The following is a 16,855-nucleotide window of genomic DNA, read 5'->3' on the forward strand; positions in this document are numbered from 1 at the left end:
AAGAATGAGAAAAGACTATAACGAATTGAAAATGTAAACTGATTTCGTTCGGTTGTAAAATAACAAGGACGAACAAGCTTACATTAATGATTTTGGTATTCTGATGTTGACTAAATTTGAGCCATTACATGTTAGATGTTTAAATCTAGTCAATGTCTTATATGAGATTACTTAGCCAATGTCTAATAAGGTATTACTTTACCTATTAATTTAATCAATTTTTTAAGACACATACTCAATATGCGTGGACGGATTTATAAAAGTTATCAAATTAATAGTAATACATTTAAGTTTTATATACAGCGTTTGTTCCTATATTGTAAATAGTGTAAATTAGATTTTTACATACGTTATGTTTATGATCAGAAACTGGTTTGAAATTTTGGACAGCCCTTTCAAGTTGTTGTACTTGTCTTTGAGGTATCGAAGCTTCTTTGATACTTGCAAGTTTAAGTTTCATGTAAGTGCTATCAGCTGAAATATTCATGTTTTTGTATTTATGTGTAGTTAAATTATTATCTTAAAAAACAATATACGTATACCTTGAGGTCTACATTCAAGTTTTTGGACGATTTTTCCTTCCATAAGTAACTTATCATCTTCTGTTGAAACTATTTCTGATCTATTTGAAGCTAAAAAAATACATGTTAAAAAAAGAAATACTTTGTTTTTTTTTCGTTTTTTATTTTTTCATTTTTTATAAGCTAAGTAAAAAAACTTTTCCTCAAAGAATTTTAGGCTTAAGCTGAAAAGTAAAGGCTTAGCATTCTTGTTTTTTTTTTTTTTTTAATATAAAAGTTACTTTTCTACTAACAGTGTAAAACACACATGGAAAATATTTCCTACATTTTAATACTAATTAAAAATTGCTTCTGAGAAAACTTATCTTCTGAATGAACGATAAATCATAGTTCGACAGTTAACAAAAATCACAAAGTAATAAGTTTGCCTATTCTGGCTCACGTGGAGAATTTTTGGGCGGATGACGGATTCACAGAAAAAAATTTTTAAGTTTAGTTTTTTATGTATGACTTAACATTGGAGATGATGTATATTATATCGGAAGGTTTAAAGTACTCCATTTATTTTTGTTATATAAAAATGGTCAGTCATATAAAAAATAAAATTCATACAGTTTGAATTACTTGAAACATTAGGATGAATACCGATCGTCAAGATTATGGTAGTTATTTTTATTACGCAGTCTTTTATAAAATTTAGTTACCAGACAGATGCCTGAATCCATTGACCCGAACGGATGAATTCTAGAATGACTATTTGCTTGAATATTTTCTACCTGAATCTATTTTTCCAAATTACATGTATCCGAAAGGCCCTCGCCTGAAAGAGAAAAAAAGGACCTTAAGGGGTATAACGTTTACTATAGTTTACGATTCTTTTAAGATAAGGTGACATTATTTCCTATATCCTTGAGAAAGTTAAGTTCCCGGAGTTTGTCTTTATACGCGTCATAATTATCAGCAACGTATTACAGTAACCTCTGAAGTTCACCCAATTTTTTCCTTGGCGAAGCTTTGACTTTTTTTCCCAAGGATTAATTCAGCTACAGTCATGTCTATGCTAGCCATTTTTTTCTGGAATTCTGTTAATGTCAAATATAAGTTTGTATCAATTTTTGCAACAACGAGACGGAATCTGCTATGCCATCCTTCATTTGAATTGCTGGTCTTGTGCAGACCCAAGAGAGCTGAGGTGTGCTGATTCCATAATGCTGGTTCGCAACGTAGTGAAATACGTAATCGTTTACTCCTTCCTAGTCTGCCCGTGACACAAGTCAGGTCAAAGTAGATTAGGACAAGCAGTAAATCCTCCAGGGCATCTTTTTTTAGTTAGTCGTAGACTCTAGCAACGTCATCGACAGGTACAAATGCAAGTGCCAGCATCATATGTGGACATAAAATAGCATCAGTTGGTATCGGTCCAGGAGCTATTTTAAATCAAGTACTGATCTTAGATTAGGTAGCAGATTTCTCAAACGCACTCTGCATACTTTTTTTCAAACCTTTCTCGCTCTGGCAATTGACTTAACACACCACCAGGAACGTTCACCAGCTATATTTACAAGAGCTGAGCGCGGAGCAGTTTCACACTCTTCTCAATTTGATGGATGAGAATGCACCGACTGCTTAGGACGTTTCACAACAATGATAGTCTTTCAGTCGGGTGTAGTTGCACTCATAACATTTGCCTGCTCGAAGTTTTCTGCTGTTCTAGTAAATTTTTTCTGTGCCTTTCGTCTTAATGATAATTGTAACCACCGATAAGAAATGTTGTTTCAACAATTTTCGCCATGATGAAGTAGAGAGGTGTACGTCAAAATTGATTACAGATGTATAAATAGTTTAGCCTTGGTTGTCAGAGAAATTATATAGATCTATTCTCAGTATGCGATGAAATTTCATTTAGAAAAATTGCCATTCACAGGTTTGGATTCGGGCACATGTTTGTCATATTAACGGATTTAGGTAGAAAAAATATGGACAAATTATTATTGAGATATTTGTCCGTTCAGGTAAATGGATTCGGGCAATTGCGCGGATATCTTAAGGTAAAGGGGTAAAAAATTTGTAATAAATACAGATGCATCCCAAAAGTCATTTTGATAATAATTTTCATGATCCCTATCATCTGAATCTAAATATGTATAATTTTGTGTGAATAGCTGACTCGTTGTTTGCTGTCCTGAACTTAAATCTATTTTGTATTTGCCAAAAAAATTTTTTTCATTACAATTCCGCAGCATTTCATTGCACAATATCATCAATATTCCTTTTAATGTATGATTAAGCAGAGACATTACATAGTTAGGTTTACATCAGAATACATTGTCAGTGCTTTACTGATACTCTCAGTCTCATAATCATTTTTTTCATTTAAATTAACGTTATTGGTTGTTGTTTGTTGAAGTTTAATTTTTATCGCAAGATAAAGAACTTCCGTTGTATGTTTATTAGCGAGCTCGGTAGCTTGTTTGATTTTTGTTTGTTAACATCTGTCACAAGATACACGAGATCTTCCCCTGTTTCTAGCCTCAATCTGGACTTTTAGATTAGATGAATTAATACTACTTGATGGACCAGTGCGTTGGTAGTCGAAGTAGCTAAATACTGCATCGTGTACTTTTAGGACTTGGTTAGTGACCGCGGGAGTGCATGGACGCGTGCGTTCTCGTCTCTTGCTGTTTGGCATGATTTTGCGGATTTTATTTGTAATCGAGCGGAGTGCGAGTGGTTTTTTAGATAAAGTGAGGTCAGGGCGTCCGAGTGTGCTAATAGTTTTTGTATTACGAGCGTTTTTTTTTTTTTTGTGTGTGTATGGACGAGAAAAAGTTGGTTAGCGATTTGAAGGTTAGGTTGGTGGAGTAAGAGGGATTGTGCGTGTCGCGAACGCACGTGGTCAAGCCGGTGGTGGGCTACGAGAGGATAGATATGTCAGGAAAACAGAATGAGAAGGGCGAAAAAAAGGATTGCATGGTTAAAAGCAATGAGAGAGGTGTAAAAGGGGTACTAGCAGCAAAGAGTGGAAGCGGAACGATCAGTGCACCGTATACGAGGACGAATGCAAAGCTGGCATCAAGTACGGTGATTAATAAAGGACAGAGTGGGGTTGGGCAATCTACAATCGAGAATAGTATTGCAAAGATGGTTAAATTTAATGCGAAAGAAAAAATCGTAGAATGTTCAGGTTGTATGGCTTTGAGGGAGAGTCTGTTAGAGATAGAAGAGAAGTTAGCTAATGAGAGAGAGGCGAGGGCAGATGAGATAGGTTAATTGAAGTGTACGGTAGAGTCGGAGCTTAGAAAAGTTAGGACGGAGAGCGTGGCGTTAGAGAAGAGTAAGGTCGACGTGAAGGCATTGGAATTGATATTAAAAGAAAAAGTAGAGTCACTCGAGAAGGAAATGTCGGATTTTACTAGTAAAGTGAAAGCTAAATTAAACGAATTTCAAAGTGGGGTCGATAAGGTAGGGCAGGTGGTAAATATATCATCAGGGGAGGAGGTAGACAGCGCGTTGAACGGTAGTGGTAGATCGGGACCGTCGGCTAGAGGGGATGCCCTCTCGAGTGCAGATAGGAGTTGTTTATCCGAACGTGAGGTAAATGCGATTAAAAGTCTTGTTAAACAGCAGGACGAAAGAATAAGGCAGGAGAATGTCATATTGAGAGGCGTAGCGTTGCATGGCGATTTTTGCGTGGGCGTAGACAAGTTCTTCTGGGAAAAGCTTGGCGTGCATGTCAAAATTATAAATGTTTGGCGAAGTGGTAATGTTTTCGTTGTAAAGTTAGGCAGCTGGGAGGATAGATCCTTGATGATGAAGAATAAATGTCAACTGAAGGGATCCAAATACTTTATTAAGAATGATCTGAGTTTTGATGACAGGAAGAGGCAAGAAACAATTAATGCATGGGTTAAAAGTAAGCAAGTGGCGGGAGAGAGTGTCAGGGGCGGTTTAGGAGGATTCTGGCTGGGAGGGAAGTGATATAAGTGGTGGAGTTCGACGGAGGCAGAGGTGATATTCAGCAGACGAAAGAAAGCAGCAGGAGCCGGCGATGACAACAGCAGTCTGAAGGACCAGGAAGCCTATAAGGGAGGAGGACCGGTGGATGAAGACAGGAACAGTTTCAGTGAGAGCGTAAAAGAGCTTTTTGCGTAGGGCCCAGAAAAAGTAGCGGCATATTTGAAGAGGTAAGGTTAAAGACTGGTGAAGCAAAGCGGTATGGTCATGTGTCGGTGAATGATGTTAAATTTGTTTTATGGAATTGCGCGGGTATTTCCAAAAAGGACAGAGATTTTTGGAATTTTATAGAGGATTTTGATTGCATAAGTTTGTGTGAAACGTGGATAGAAGAAAAACAGTGGGAAAAATTTTAAAGTAAGCTTTCAAGTGATTTTGTGTGGAAACCGAGTGCGGCTGTAAAAATAAATAAAAAAGGGAGGGCTAAAGGCGGTTTTATAATTGGTATTAGAAAATCAGTATTGGGCGATGAAAATGATTTCGCTATTAGTGTAAAGTATAATATTGTAATGTATAAAATAAGGATAGGTAACAGTTGGATCAATGTATGGTCGGTGTACAACTTTGGCGATTTGAGGGCAGTTTTAGATTTCATGAATGAGCATGTATTTAATGAAGAAGAGAAGGTTATAATTGGGGGAGATTTCAATATAAAAGTAGGCGAGCTAGGTAGTTTTGTATCAATGGACAGTGGTGAGTTAGTAGGTAGAAAGAGTAAGGATATAATAGTGAGTAATGAGGGCAAACAGATGATAGAGGTATTAGAGAATAAAGGTTTAGTTATGCTAAATGGTTGGGGAGAGGGGGATGAGGAGGGGGAATTTACCTATGTAGGTGCAAAGGGGAATTCAGTTATAGACTATATACTGGTGAATGATCGTACACTAGAATGGGTAAGGGATTTTAAAATTACGGGCAGGGCAGACTCGGACCACATGCCCTTGTGTTTGACCATTAGAAAGCTGGATGGTATGGAGAATATAATAGGAATAAAAGATGATGAAATAGTAAAAAAATCAATTTATAAATGGGCAGAAGAGGATATAGTTAAATTTAGACAGGCGGAAGAAGTATTATGTAAAGAGAATAGTGCGGTGTGTGGTGAGGCGGTGGATAAAATGTGGTCAGTCATAAAGGAAATCGTGAGCAAAGCAGTGATAAGAAAAGTAATCAAAGTGAGGAGGTGGAAAGTAGGCGAAAGAAAGTGGTGGGATAGGTCCTGTAGGGAAAAAAAAAGAAAGGTTGTAGCATACTACAAATGGAGGAGAGGGGAAACAGATAAGGTTGATTATTTAACTAAAAGGAAGGATTGGAGAAAATACTGTAACGATAAGGAAAGGAGTTATAAGAAGCTGGAAGAGGAAGCGTTAAGAAATATCAGGAATGAAAGTGGAGTGTGGAAATTTCTTGGAACGAAGAGGAAGGGCGTTTCAGCAGAGGAAAGCAACATTTCAATTAAAGAGTGGAACAATTGAGAACATTTCAGATCGCTTATTGATGGGAGTCACACAAAAGCTTTAGGTGAAAGAAGAACGGAGCAAGGTTTGGCGGAGAGTTTGCAGGTTCTAGAAAGTGCAGAAGTTGCGAGAGCCATACAGTCGTTAAGAAAAAGGAAAGCTGCAGGTTTGGATGGGATTCCCAATGAAGTGTGGAAAGAATGCGGTCAGGAATTGTTCAGTTTGCTGTTCAATCTATTTAAAAAAGTGTGGGATGGTGAAGGTGTACCAGAGGACTAGAAAGTAGCAGTTGTCGTGCCGTTGCATAAAAAAGGTGATACTAATTGTGTGAATAACTTCAGAGGTATCTCACTGCTTTCCACAGCCTATAAGACGTACGCAGAGGTTTTGAGAACGAGACTTATATACGAAGTGGAGGAAAGAGGCATTTTACCGGATGGACAGGCAGGGTTCAGAAGAGGAAGATCTACTATAGATAATATATACATTCTGAATCATATAGTGCAAGTAGCGAGAAGTAGGAAGGCTAAAGTATATGCAAGCTTCGTGGATTTGACTGCGGCTTTTGACACTGTCAATAGAAAAAAGTTGTGGAAGGTAATGGAAGAAGTAGGAATTAGCAAGTATTTAATTATTAGAATTATGGAATTGTATGAAGAGACCATAATACGAGTGAAAGTAAAAAATGAGCTGTCTGAAAGGTTTTGGAGTACTAAGGGTCTGAGGCAGGGGTGTGTTCTGAGTCCGGTCCTGTTCTGTATTTGTATAGCGGCTCTAGAGAGAGAGTTTAGTTCGAGAAATGTTGGGGGGGTAACAGTAGGGGGGGGTGAGGATCTGGTCATTGGCATATGCCGATGACGTGGTTTTGGTTGCTTTAAATAGGGAAGCATTGCTTGATATGTTTGGGACGCTAAAAAGGTTTCTTAGAAATAGGGATCATATTATGAATTATAAAAAAACAAAGGTAATGGTTTTCAACAAAGGTAGGGGTAGTGCAAAGGAAAAGTGGTAATTTCATGGAAAAGAGCTGGAGGAAGTTACAGCATTCGATTACTTAGGTATGACTTTGAACAGAGAGGCTGACTATAAAGATCATATTAAGCATTTGAAGATAAAAGGTATAATTGCCGCAAAGCGAGTATGGGGCATAGGGGAAGGTAAGTGCAGGAACGATTTTAGAAGGAGCAGACTATTATTTAATGACCTAGTTAGAAGTGTGATGTCATATGGGGCAGAGATTTGGGGATGGGAGGAAAAGAAGGAGCTTGAAAAAGTACAGCTTGACTATTTAAGATGGGTTTTAAAGCTAGATTTCTGTACACCGAGGTACATTGTATTGTGCGAAACAAAAAGCGATAAGTTATGTAATGCGTGGCGAGTGCAAGCGTTAAATTTTGAGAAAAAAATAAGTTTATTGGATGATAACCGGCTGGTAAAAAAGTGTTGGAGAGAAAAGGAGTCATCAGGTTATACAGATTTATATAGTATGGAAAGGGAAAAATTCTTTAATGCGATTGGTATGAGTGCTTTAGCGGCGAACATTGATTTGTGTGTAGGTAAAGATGTAATAGGTGATGTTAAACGTAGAATGTATGACTTAGATCAGCAGTGGTTGAAGGTATGTTTTGAAAATGCTAGTTATAACAAAAGGTATGAACGCGTTGATAACAATAAGTTGCCAAAGTATCTAGATAGGTTTAATAAAAATTGTGATATTAGCACTATTGCAAGAATAAGATGTGGTAACGTAGAAATAGGAAATAAATACTGGCTAGAAGCGGAGAAAAGATTGTGTATATTGTGTGGTAAAGAAGCGGGAACCATTGAACATGTAATAAATAACTGTGAGGTTTGTATCGAGTGGCAAGAAAATAAAGCGGAATATAAAAGACTATTAAATCTGTATGCAAGAAGCGAACTAGGAGTTGGTGAGGTTGTTAAACTCTTCAAAAGGTATGATTTTGAATGTAAAAATAAATTGGAAATAGAAAGCTAGATCAGGAGTTTGCGCATAAGTTATGTTTATTTGTAAATACTGTGTACATGTATGATTTAATAGCGAAAACAATACAGCAGAGACGAGACTCGAGGATGTGGTCATTTAAGTATGAGAGTGTGTGGAGTGAAGAAAGGTATGTGTCTGAGCCGGATAAGAATAATTTTAGAAAGAATTTGTAAACCAAGTCCTTTTCTGGGCCATAAAGGCTGAAAATAAAGATTATATATATATACTACTTGATGGACCACTTAATGCTTCATTACTGTTCGATGGACAAGCATCGTTTAATTGAATACTGAAATTTTCATTTAAAAGATCCTTGAATTTTACTAAAAAAACATTTTTTTTTTTTTGAGAAACATAATTTCCTTTATCTTCATACAAGCAAAGAAAATTTCTAGTTAATTTATTTCTCACGGTCATTTTAACTAAACTAGACACATTATACTGATTTTTAAAGGTATCTACGATAACGTTGAAAATTAAATAGTGTATTATTTATATTATCCCAAATCCATTTACAGAGATCTATTAAGACTCTATTAGCATGGTGGCAGTAAAGTATGGTTGTTGGAAAAAAATTTTCTTTTTACGGATATTAATAAGGTCATATGTTACTTACAATTAGTTTTTATTTTTTAATTCCAATGTTAATGGTTTTTGAAATAGTAATTGTAAAAAAAAATTTGTGTGATTATTAACGGAAGAGAATTTTCACTTATTGGTTGCATATGTGTTGCTTGACTACTGTGGTAATCCAGTTCTTTAATTAATACTTAGCAGTGGATGTGGTATTCTTACGACTAAGATAAACATTTTTCAAAAACGGTTTTGATTATTAATGCAAAAAATTTTTTTACGAAAGATTTATAGTATAACGAAAAAAGTATAATGTGCTTGTTTTCATTATGTTAACAGCATATTAAAATTCTAGGAACCGTAGCATCACATTTATAAACAAAATTTTTCTTTGTGGATTGACAATGAAAACCGCGTGTGATAAATGCTTAGCTTGATCGTAACAATACCATATCTACTGCTAAGTATTCATTGGAAACGGTATTACCACAGTAATGAAGCAATACATTTACAGTAACTTAGTGAAAATTTTTTCATGTTTATTATTTAATATTTCACAACCTTACGTCTTTTCTTCACACTAGGCAGATAATTACGGTTGTGGTATTTTAACAAAAAAAAGGTAGGCAAAACTTTGCATTCACATATTCTTTATTCGTGATTGGAAGTTTAGAGGAATAAAAATGGTTGTAGAAAACGGTTGTAAAAAATGGTTGTTACACCCTGGTTGTAGACAAAATTTGAGAGTTCCCTTTTATATATTCCTTTAATTAATAAATGAGTTAAAAAATTTCCTTTATAAGCTATTTTGATGAAAACCGTGCAGAAATGTTATTTGCTATTGACTTGGGGCAAAATTTTTTATTAAATGAAATATCCTTGAATAATTTATCTCTGTTATTTTATTAAGGTGTGAAAACTTGAAAATTTTAGAATTCTAGTCAAAATTTGAGATTCTTGAGTATTGTTGTTACATATTATACAATGTAACCGATAATGAAAAGAATAATTTGTGTGACTTCAAGAGTGGCGTTGGCTCAGTGGTAACGTGCTTGTTACTGATACAACGCCGTCCGAGGGGTTGTGGGATCGATTCCCAGTAAGGGCAGATTTTTTCAAAAACTTTTATCACCGGAAAAAGTCCCTATGCAACCCTGGCTGTTTTTTTTGGGGGGGGGTTCTTTCAGGGTTTTTTCCTCGTCTCACAGGTCTGAAAGATGAAACTTCTCCGTGGATGCTAGTTAGCCTGGACCCAATGCTTCAGCAGAGAGCGCCAGCTTAACTGGCGAGAAGTAGACGTCCTGAATTATGGATTTTTTTCCAGGGAAAGGCTACACAGTGGCAAGTGGACCCAGTGCACCATTGGTGCAGAGAGTGTCAACTTAACTGAAAACTTATTTCACCAGAGGTACTTACACTGTGCCCATGGTATGATTAGGTATAATATCAATTAAGAGTTTGAAAATAGGTACGGCAATATACCCCCACACATAGGTGGCGAGTGGGTGGCCCCAATGCCTAGACCAATAGGCTGTCACGGTAACCCAGAAAAAAAAATTGTAAGACTTTGTCGTTTTATTACAAGGTATTATACTTGCTTTAAATATGTACGATTACCTAGTGCATAAAAATTTTTTCATACTACAAAATAAGATAGGATACAGACGTAATAAAATAAAATAAAATAAAAATGCGTTGCGTATACATAATCACAAGAAATTTAACTTTTGATTTTTACGGTATATAATAACTAAATTTGTTACAGAGATGCAAAAATTACTATAAATGTCAGGTTATGGTAAAGTTTAAAACTTCTCTAGAATATTTCATACAAAATTATTCAATTCTTTGAAGTATAAGAAATAATGTTTATAGTTAAACATTATTTTAATAGTTAATGTTTATAGTTAGACATTATTTTATCAGAAAGTTTTACTTATAGATACTTTACCTTGTTCTTAGTGATTCCAAAAAAAATTTTTAAATTCTCTAAGATGCATTACAATGAATTTAAAAAAAAAAGTTTCTCATCGTCGCATTGTTACGGTAAAGAAATTCGTAGACATCTCATATAGCAGTTTTTTTTACTGAAGTTTGATATTACAATTAAAAAACAAGTTTTTCTACCATTTTTCTATCTGGATATATTTGGATTTTGACAAACGTACTTCTGATTTCAGTGTTTTAAAACTCACCACTGTAATTAAGACTTCTACCCTCTCATACCTATCTGTTGCCTTTGGCCTTATTAAGGTAGTTGTTTCCCAATTTATAGGTCAATCGTATATATAGATATACAATACTAAGGTTATGTTCATCTATCATCCCGTATTCAAAATATCAGAGAGAAATGTGAATGCATTTGTGTACACTTATACGTACATGAACATATACATCTATCTCCTTGTACTTATGTGACAATGTGACGTTCCCCAATACGTGGTACTTACTTGGTTATCTTCCAAAATCAAACGATGAGCACTTTTTTAATTACTATTACTTTAAAACTATGTGGTACAAAATTCTCACAAAAATGTACGTGTTTTTTTAACTTTCTAAGGTAGTTTTCCGTAGTTTTTTTAATAATTTATAGATATGCGGTAAGTTACACTTTTTAAAATAATGGGGCTATATAGTGTTAGCACTATTGCTTCCTCGTTAAAAGACTTGTTTTTTGTCGAGGATATTTCAATAAAGACGTGGTAAATCGGTTTCAAATTTATTACACATATTTCTCGACGGTTAAATTAGTTTTGCTAAAAATTTCATACCTTTTTAGATACTTTTGATTTAGGAACAACGACCTTAACGATCACTTTTTTACTCCAGATACTTTTTGCTATTCTAGTCTAATCAGTGTTAATTCTTTTGCTTTTTTTCTCTCCTGGCCTTCTATTCGCTCATTTCTTCTTTACAAAGTATTTATCTCTGTTTCTTTTGACTCTACTCTTGCCTTATTTTTTCCTGTGTATCCTATCTGTTTTTTGTACTCTCTGTCTCTATGCCTTCGATTTTCAGACTTTGCTAGAACTTTTTATTATTGACTACCACTTTCGGTTGTACTTGTCTCTTCTCACGTGAATAATTTTCTTCTTGCTGATGAGCCTACCTTATGATTTCTTCCTGTACTCTTAGTTCTCCACTTACATGCCTCTACTGTTGTTTTATTTTTAGTTACTTTTAGTCTTGATCTTTTTTTAGTCTTATTAATCTTTACATTTTCTTCTTGATTTTTCTCGTTTTTCTCAGAAAACTGTTTTCCTGTTCTTGTCGTGCTCGTAGCCCACCATTTTTTCACGGTATGAGCTAACCTCGCTCGTGACTTTTTTCTCTTCAATATTATTTGTGAATTCTTCGGATTTTTTTTCACTTGCACCTTATGCTTCTCTTTTTTTCGAATTTTCTTTCAAGCTATTGCTTCTAATTTCGTCTGTTGTCAACAAATTTATAATGATCACTTCAGCGCAAACCCGTATATTTTTGCGTCTGATCGCTAAATTGTTCTGTGGTCTATCCTTTTTTTCTTTAATTCGATACTTCATGGTTTAATTCAGCGGTTTAATCTCGTTCTACTTTTTTGTTAATTCTGCCTTTATTTCTACTTTAACGGTATTGCTTCATTTTTTGTACACAACTCTCTCTTTGTTCAAATAGTTCAACCCTACTTTTTATAACATGCATGCAGAACATTCTATATTTTTTTTCTAATGTCATTGTAAACACTCTTCTATTGAGAGCTGACTTTTATACTTGAAGAACTTATTAGTCAATTGACACTACTCAGCCTATGTAGCTAACAAAAGTTGGGTCACCTACCTTACCTCTGTTTTCATATGTTTTATCTTCATACATTAAATCGACTGACTTGTTAACATTGCTTATTAATTGTGTCTATAAAAATATTTCATGGTAAAAAAATTTTATCCGTTCAGGTGAATGAATTCAGGTATATTTTCGGTAACCGTTTAGACTGACGATGGTTAAAATTTTTGGTTGAATAAAAAGCCTTTATACATGTTAAATTGTCGACTAATCATCTTTAAACTCGTTGAAGAGAGTAAAGTTACGAAACCTAATTATAAAAAATATCTAAATTATTAAATAAAGTACAGTTATTATATTTATATGATGAATATGGCATTTAACGTTAAGTTTGACTCAAGAGGTTCCATGTTTGCCGGAAGAACAGGATATGATTAATGGGAATAAATGAATGATATTCTTCATCTGCTACTGCTTTATTGTCATGAAGAATTTTACAAGTTAAGATATCCAATATTGCACAGCTAGATAAGATTTATGGAGTATACGCTACACATTTGTTATTACTCCGATTTTCGAGAATATGTAACAATTGTTTCGAATAAAGATATAAAAGCATTTAAAAAAAATCAATACAGAAAGTATTAAGAAATAAACTTGCTTTAGCAGTTTATATACTTAAACAAGGACCAGAGACGACAAAAACCAGCGATGTAACCCTCTTAATTTTTTCGAAATACAAAGTAGTAAGTAAAATAATCAGCGTTGACGAAGAAATACTTAGAAAACTATACATAGTGTTACAAGTTATATCTACCAAAGAAAAAGTACGTCTAGACAAGTTCAAAACTTACTGTTTATAAACAGCCGAAGAATGTATCGAAAAGTACTAGTGGTATAAGATGCCACCAACCGTTTACAAAGTCCTTTTTCTTGGATGAAGAAATTAATGAAACCGACAGGAATTTTCTCGAAGAACTGCAACAAAATTTTTTAACAAGCTCGCTCTGCACATATCAGAATGTTCACAAAGATAGATGTTTTCGAGGATCTAATACATTATTTACTCATAATGTTAGATCCTGTTATAAGCAATATAACAATAATGGTTGAGAGGGGCGTATAGAATCTGATTCCTACGGCCAAAGAATTTATCATACCACTTGAGTAGGTGAATAACGTGATACTTAAAAGTTTTATAATTGAGTATAGTTAAAAAATTAATGCATGTTAATCATAAGTAAAATCAACCAACCTCATCTGTATAAATAAATAACTATTACACGACACAAACTCATGAATGTTAATTGAAAATACAAAGTAGTTATCACAATTAAAATACAAGACAAAAAAATAGTAATATGCCACAGATATTGATAAGAGAAAAATTATAAAATAAAAAAAATAGAAAATTATGTAAAACAACTGAGAACATCATCTTTTCACACGATATCAGCTAATTCAAGGTGTTTAAGAACAGCTTGAACACCTTCTTTAACAACCTTAGCTATGTTTGCATAATGTAGTTAATTTTTTGAAACGTCTTTTTTCATTTGTTTTGTTGCAGATTCAATTTGCTAAATCTCTATTTCACTTCAGTCTTAAATTTACCCTATCTTATTCCAAAGAAGCAAGCCTACCTTGTTCCGGATTGCTGAAGATGCTTACGTTACTGCATTGGCTTCAAAAGCTAGGTGCACGTCCTTTATCCTGATATGGCTATTGAAATCCCGGTAAACCCTGCTGACCATCTGAAATATCTTTGTATCCCCCAGAAATACAAACTAACCAACCTAATTTTTGGAACGGTTAGTGTAGTCGTACATTACATGTATTACATTTTACATCACAAGCTGGCTGATCCACCAAATCATCTATTCCTTATTTTCCATAACTTTTTAAACCAACCCCTATTATGCCATAAGTATGTTCACTGATCTAAAAATCAGAACAGCGTATAAAATAGCTCATTTTTCGTTAAATAATCGAATGTCTATAACTCAAGCAATCTTACTTAACCTTGTACTGCTCATTTGTTATTACAATAATAGATTTTTCACTACAAGTACGCAAAACCATTACAACTCACCCATCCTACAAACCACTTAACCCCTACATACCACCAGTACCAAAACTTCAAGAACGTTAACCTAATTAATCCTTGAAATAAATAGTTAAGATACTTTTTTTCAAATGATTGAATATCATACTACAAGCCGACTAACTCACCTAATCATGTATGTCTTACCTCACCCTAACCCCGAAAAACACCTCACTGTAGGCAGAATTTGTATGTGTAGAGGGAGAAGAAGTGCATTGACGCATACCGTAGGAACTACGGTAGTGTGAATTTACATGGATTTTTTTTATTAAGCCATCTATCTCATGTGCCACGTGGCTCTAGTTCCACCTCAGTACCACGTTAACATCACTTTAGGGTAGAGTCACTAGTGAGATCATCGTATCTTACAGGATAAGCGGTTAGCTTGCCACCAGTTACTAGAGGTGTCAATCTTCTTGAGTCCTGAAAAGGACTGGGGGTCCCTGAGAACCAGCACTGGTACCTAGCCCTTCTTCGTAGGCCCAATCTTTGTAAGCATCACTATGAGCTTTAAACTTTCGCTAGCTAATAAGTAATTTTACTCAGTGCAGAGTACATCTGCACTAGCCTACACTGCTCCTTAATATCTTATCGCCTTAGAAACACCCTGATTGGGCTTTTTATCTGGCCTCACGTAGCATTTATCTGCACGTCGAGCAGCACTTACTCCAGTTTCATGCTTGTTTTCTGTCTTTGACCAGAAGAAGCACTGTAATGGGTTGAGGCACTTTTTCTTCCGCTGGTTGAAACTTTCACATCAGAAGCATAGCTAAGATATATTTTCTTCTTTGTAGTCGATTCAGGCATATCTAAATGCCAGGTAACTGTAACATCTTATTACTATAATTTTTTTCCAAATTTGACAGCTTATAAAGCAAACTCTTAATCTTCCTACATTTTCTGCTTGTCTCGCAGTAGATTTACCTACTGTTATTGGCACTATCTTTTGTCCTCTGGTATTGGATTTGATAAGTGCTACTGAAGCTCTCGGCTTTTTTGTACATGAGTTTTCACAAGAGCTTCTTTTACCTTTTTTTTAAGTAAAACTTCATATGTTGGGCCGTGAATAGCCACCGTAGCCACCCAACCTGCAGCCTAAGCCCTCTTCTTAATCACCTCTCTTACAGAACCCCTCCCACTCCGTCTCTCTCTTTCGCAATGAGCGCCACTATCCTGTCTACTGTTTCGTCTCTCTTTCTTTCGCATGTACGCTGCTTGCTCCCTTTCCGTCACGCTGCTACTATGCCCATAACATGTATACATCTTACTAATATATGAAGCAAAGTCGCTAAAACCGTTGTAATCGCTAACCGCAAAAACGACTAAACTGATTTTGCTGAAAATTTGCATACTAATTCTGAATAATTTCGGGATGGTTACCGCATAGCTTTTTTCTTAAAAAAGTTAATAACAATAATGATGAATAAACTTAAAGTTTTGCAAAAACACACTAGCGTTTAACGTTAGTTCAGTAGGAATAGATGGCGTCGACATAAAATCGAAACTACGTGCAATATAACTATTTAAGTGTGGTTATAATAGGCCCGAGCGTGTCAGCGATTTCTACAGTCATCCACTGGCAGTACATCAAAAATAGAGTTGTTGGTCATGCAGCTGGATATCCCGGCTATCGACAAAACTCTTCTCCAATGGACGAGCGAGCTACGTCTAATTTTACCTTGAACCACCAGGATTGATGAGTGCCACGAATAAAAAAATATTCTTAATGATAACGTCTCTGACGGAATACCAGGAGACGTGTCTAGCCAGAGCACAACCTCCTCCAACGCTTCCGAGTTTAGTGACCCTTTAACTATCCGGCCTGGTGCTAACAGAGAATTTTTTACTACATACGCAAGCCAGGGACAACAGCCCCGAGAAGTACGGGCAGCCACAACGGCCTCCTTCTCAGTAGTCATCCCAATGGTATACCCTCTGGTATGGCCAGAGAAGGTCTTCTCCAGGCCCACTTTCCAGAATAACGATGAGCGATTGGTTATTCGGGAAACGAACCAAAGACGAGATATTCTTTGGTTAGCGGCGTACCTCCTTCTAGCACAGTCTCCTTACACATAGACTCTGAGGGTAAGAGTCAAGCTACCCACAGCCAGCTCTATTATCAAGAATAATAATTTTTCAGGGCCATAATGAGAATTTACGTTTCCTACTTAAGTACGTTACCTAGTTATATGTATACTTTTGGTCTTAGTTATATGTATCATCGATCCTCTTTAAGGTCTGCGCTCGGAAAACCGAACGGCTATGAAGAAAAAATAAACGTTAGCAAATGGTACAGTCTCCAACGGACAGGTATCACAAACCAATCTCCTCACCTTAGATCACCAAAACAACTGAGTCTACAAAAAAAAAGGTGCAAATACCCTTGTCTTCGGCGTAATACCAGGAGCGTTGGGAAAGAGCT

General features: G+C 35.5%; 1 protein-coding gene across 1 annotated transcript in view; it reads right to left on the minus strand.

The window, feature by feature from the left end:
• The window catches only part of TfIIFbeta (transcription factor TFIIFbeta), a 134,856-nt gene that overhangs the window by 79,566 nt on the left and 38,435 nt on the right, over positions 1-16,855 (minus strand). The window contains exons 3-4 of the mRNA XM_014364129.3: positions 543-632; positions 350-474 (exon numbers count right to left, since the gene is read on the minus strand). Coding sequence (XP_014219615.2) covers positions 350-474; positions 543-632 — 215 coding nt within the window. The remainder of the gene's footprint in view (positions 1-349; positions 475-542; positions 633-16,855) is intronic.

The sequence above is a fragment of the Copidosoma floridanum genome, unplaced genomic scaffold, assembly GCF_036245765.1.
Source record: "Copidosoma floridanum isolate Cflo_tuat_1 unplaced genomic scaffold, Cflo_Japanese_pri ptg000008l, whole genome shotgun sequence".
In the NCBI taxonomy this organism is placed as follows: Eukaryota; Metazoa; Arthropoda; class Insecta; order Hymenoptera; family Encyrtidae; genus Copidosoma; species Copidosoma floridanum.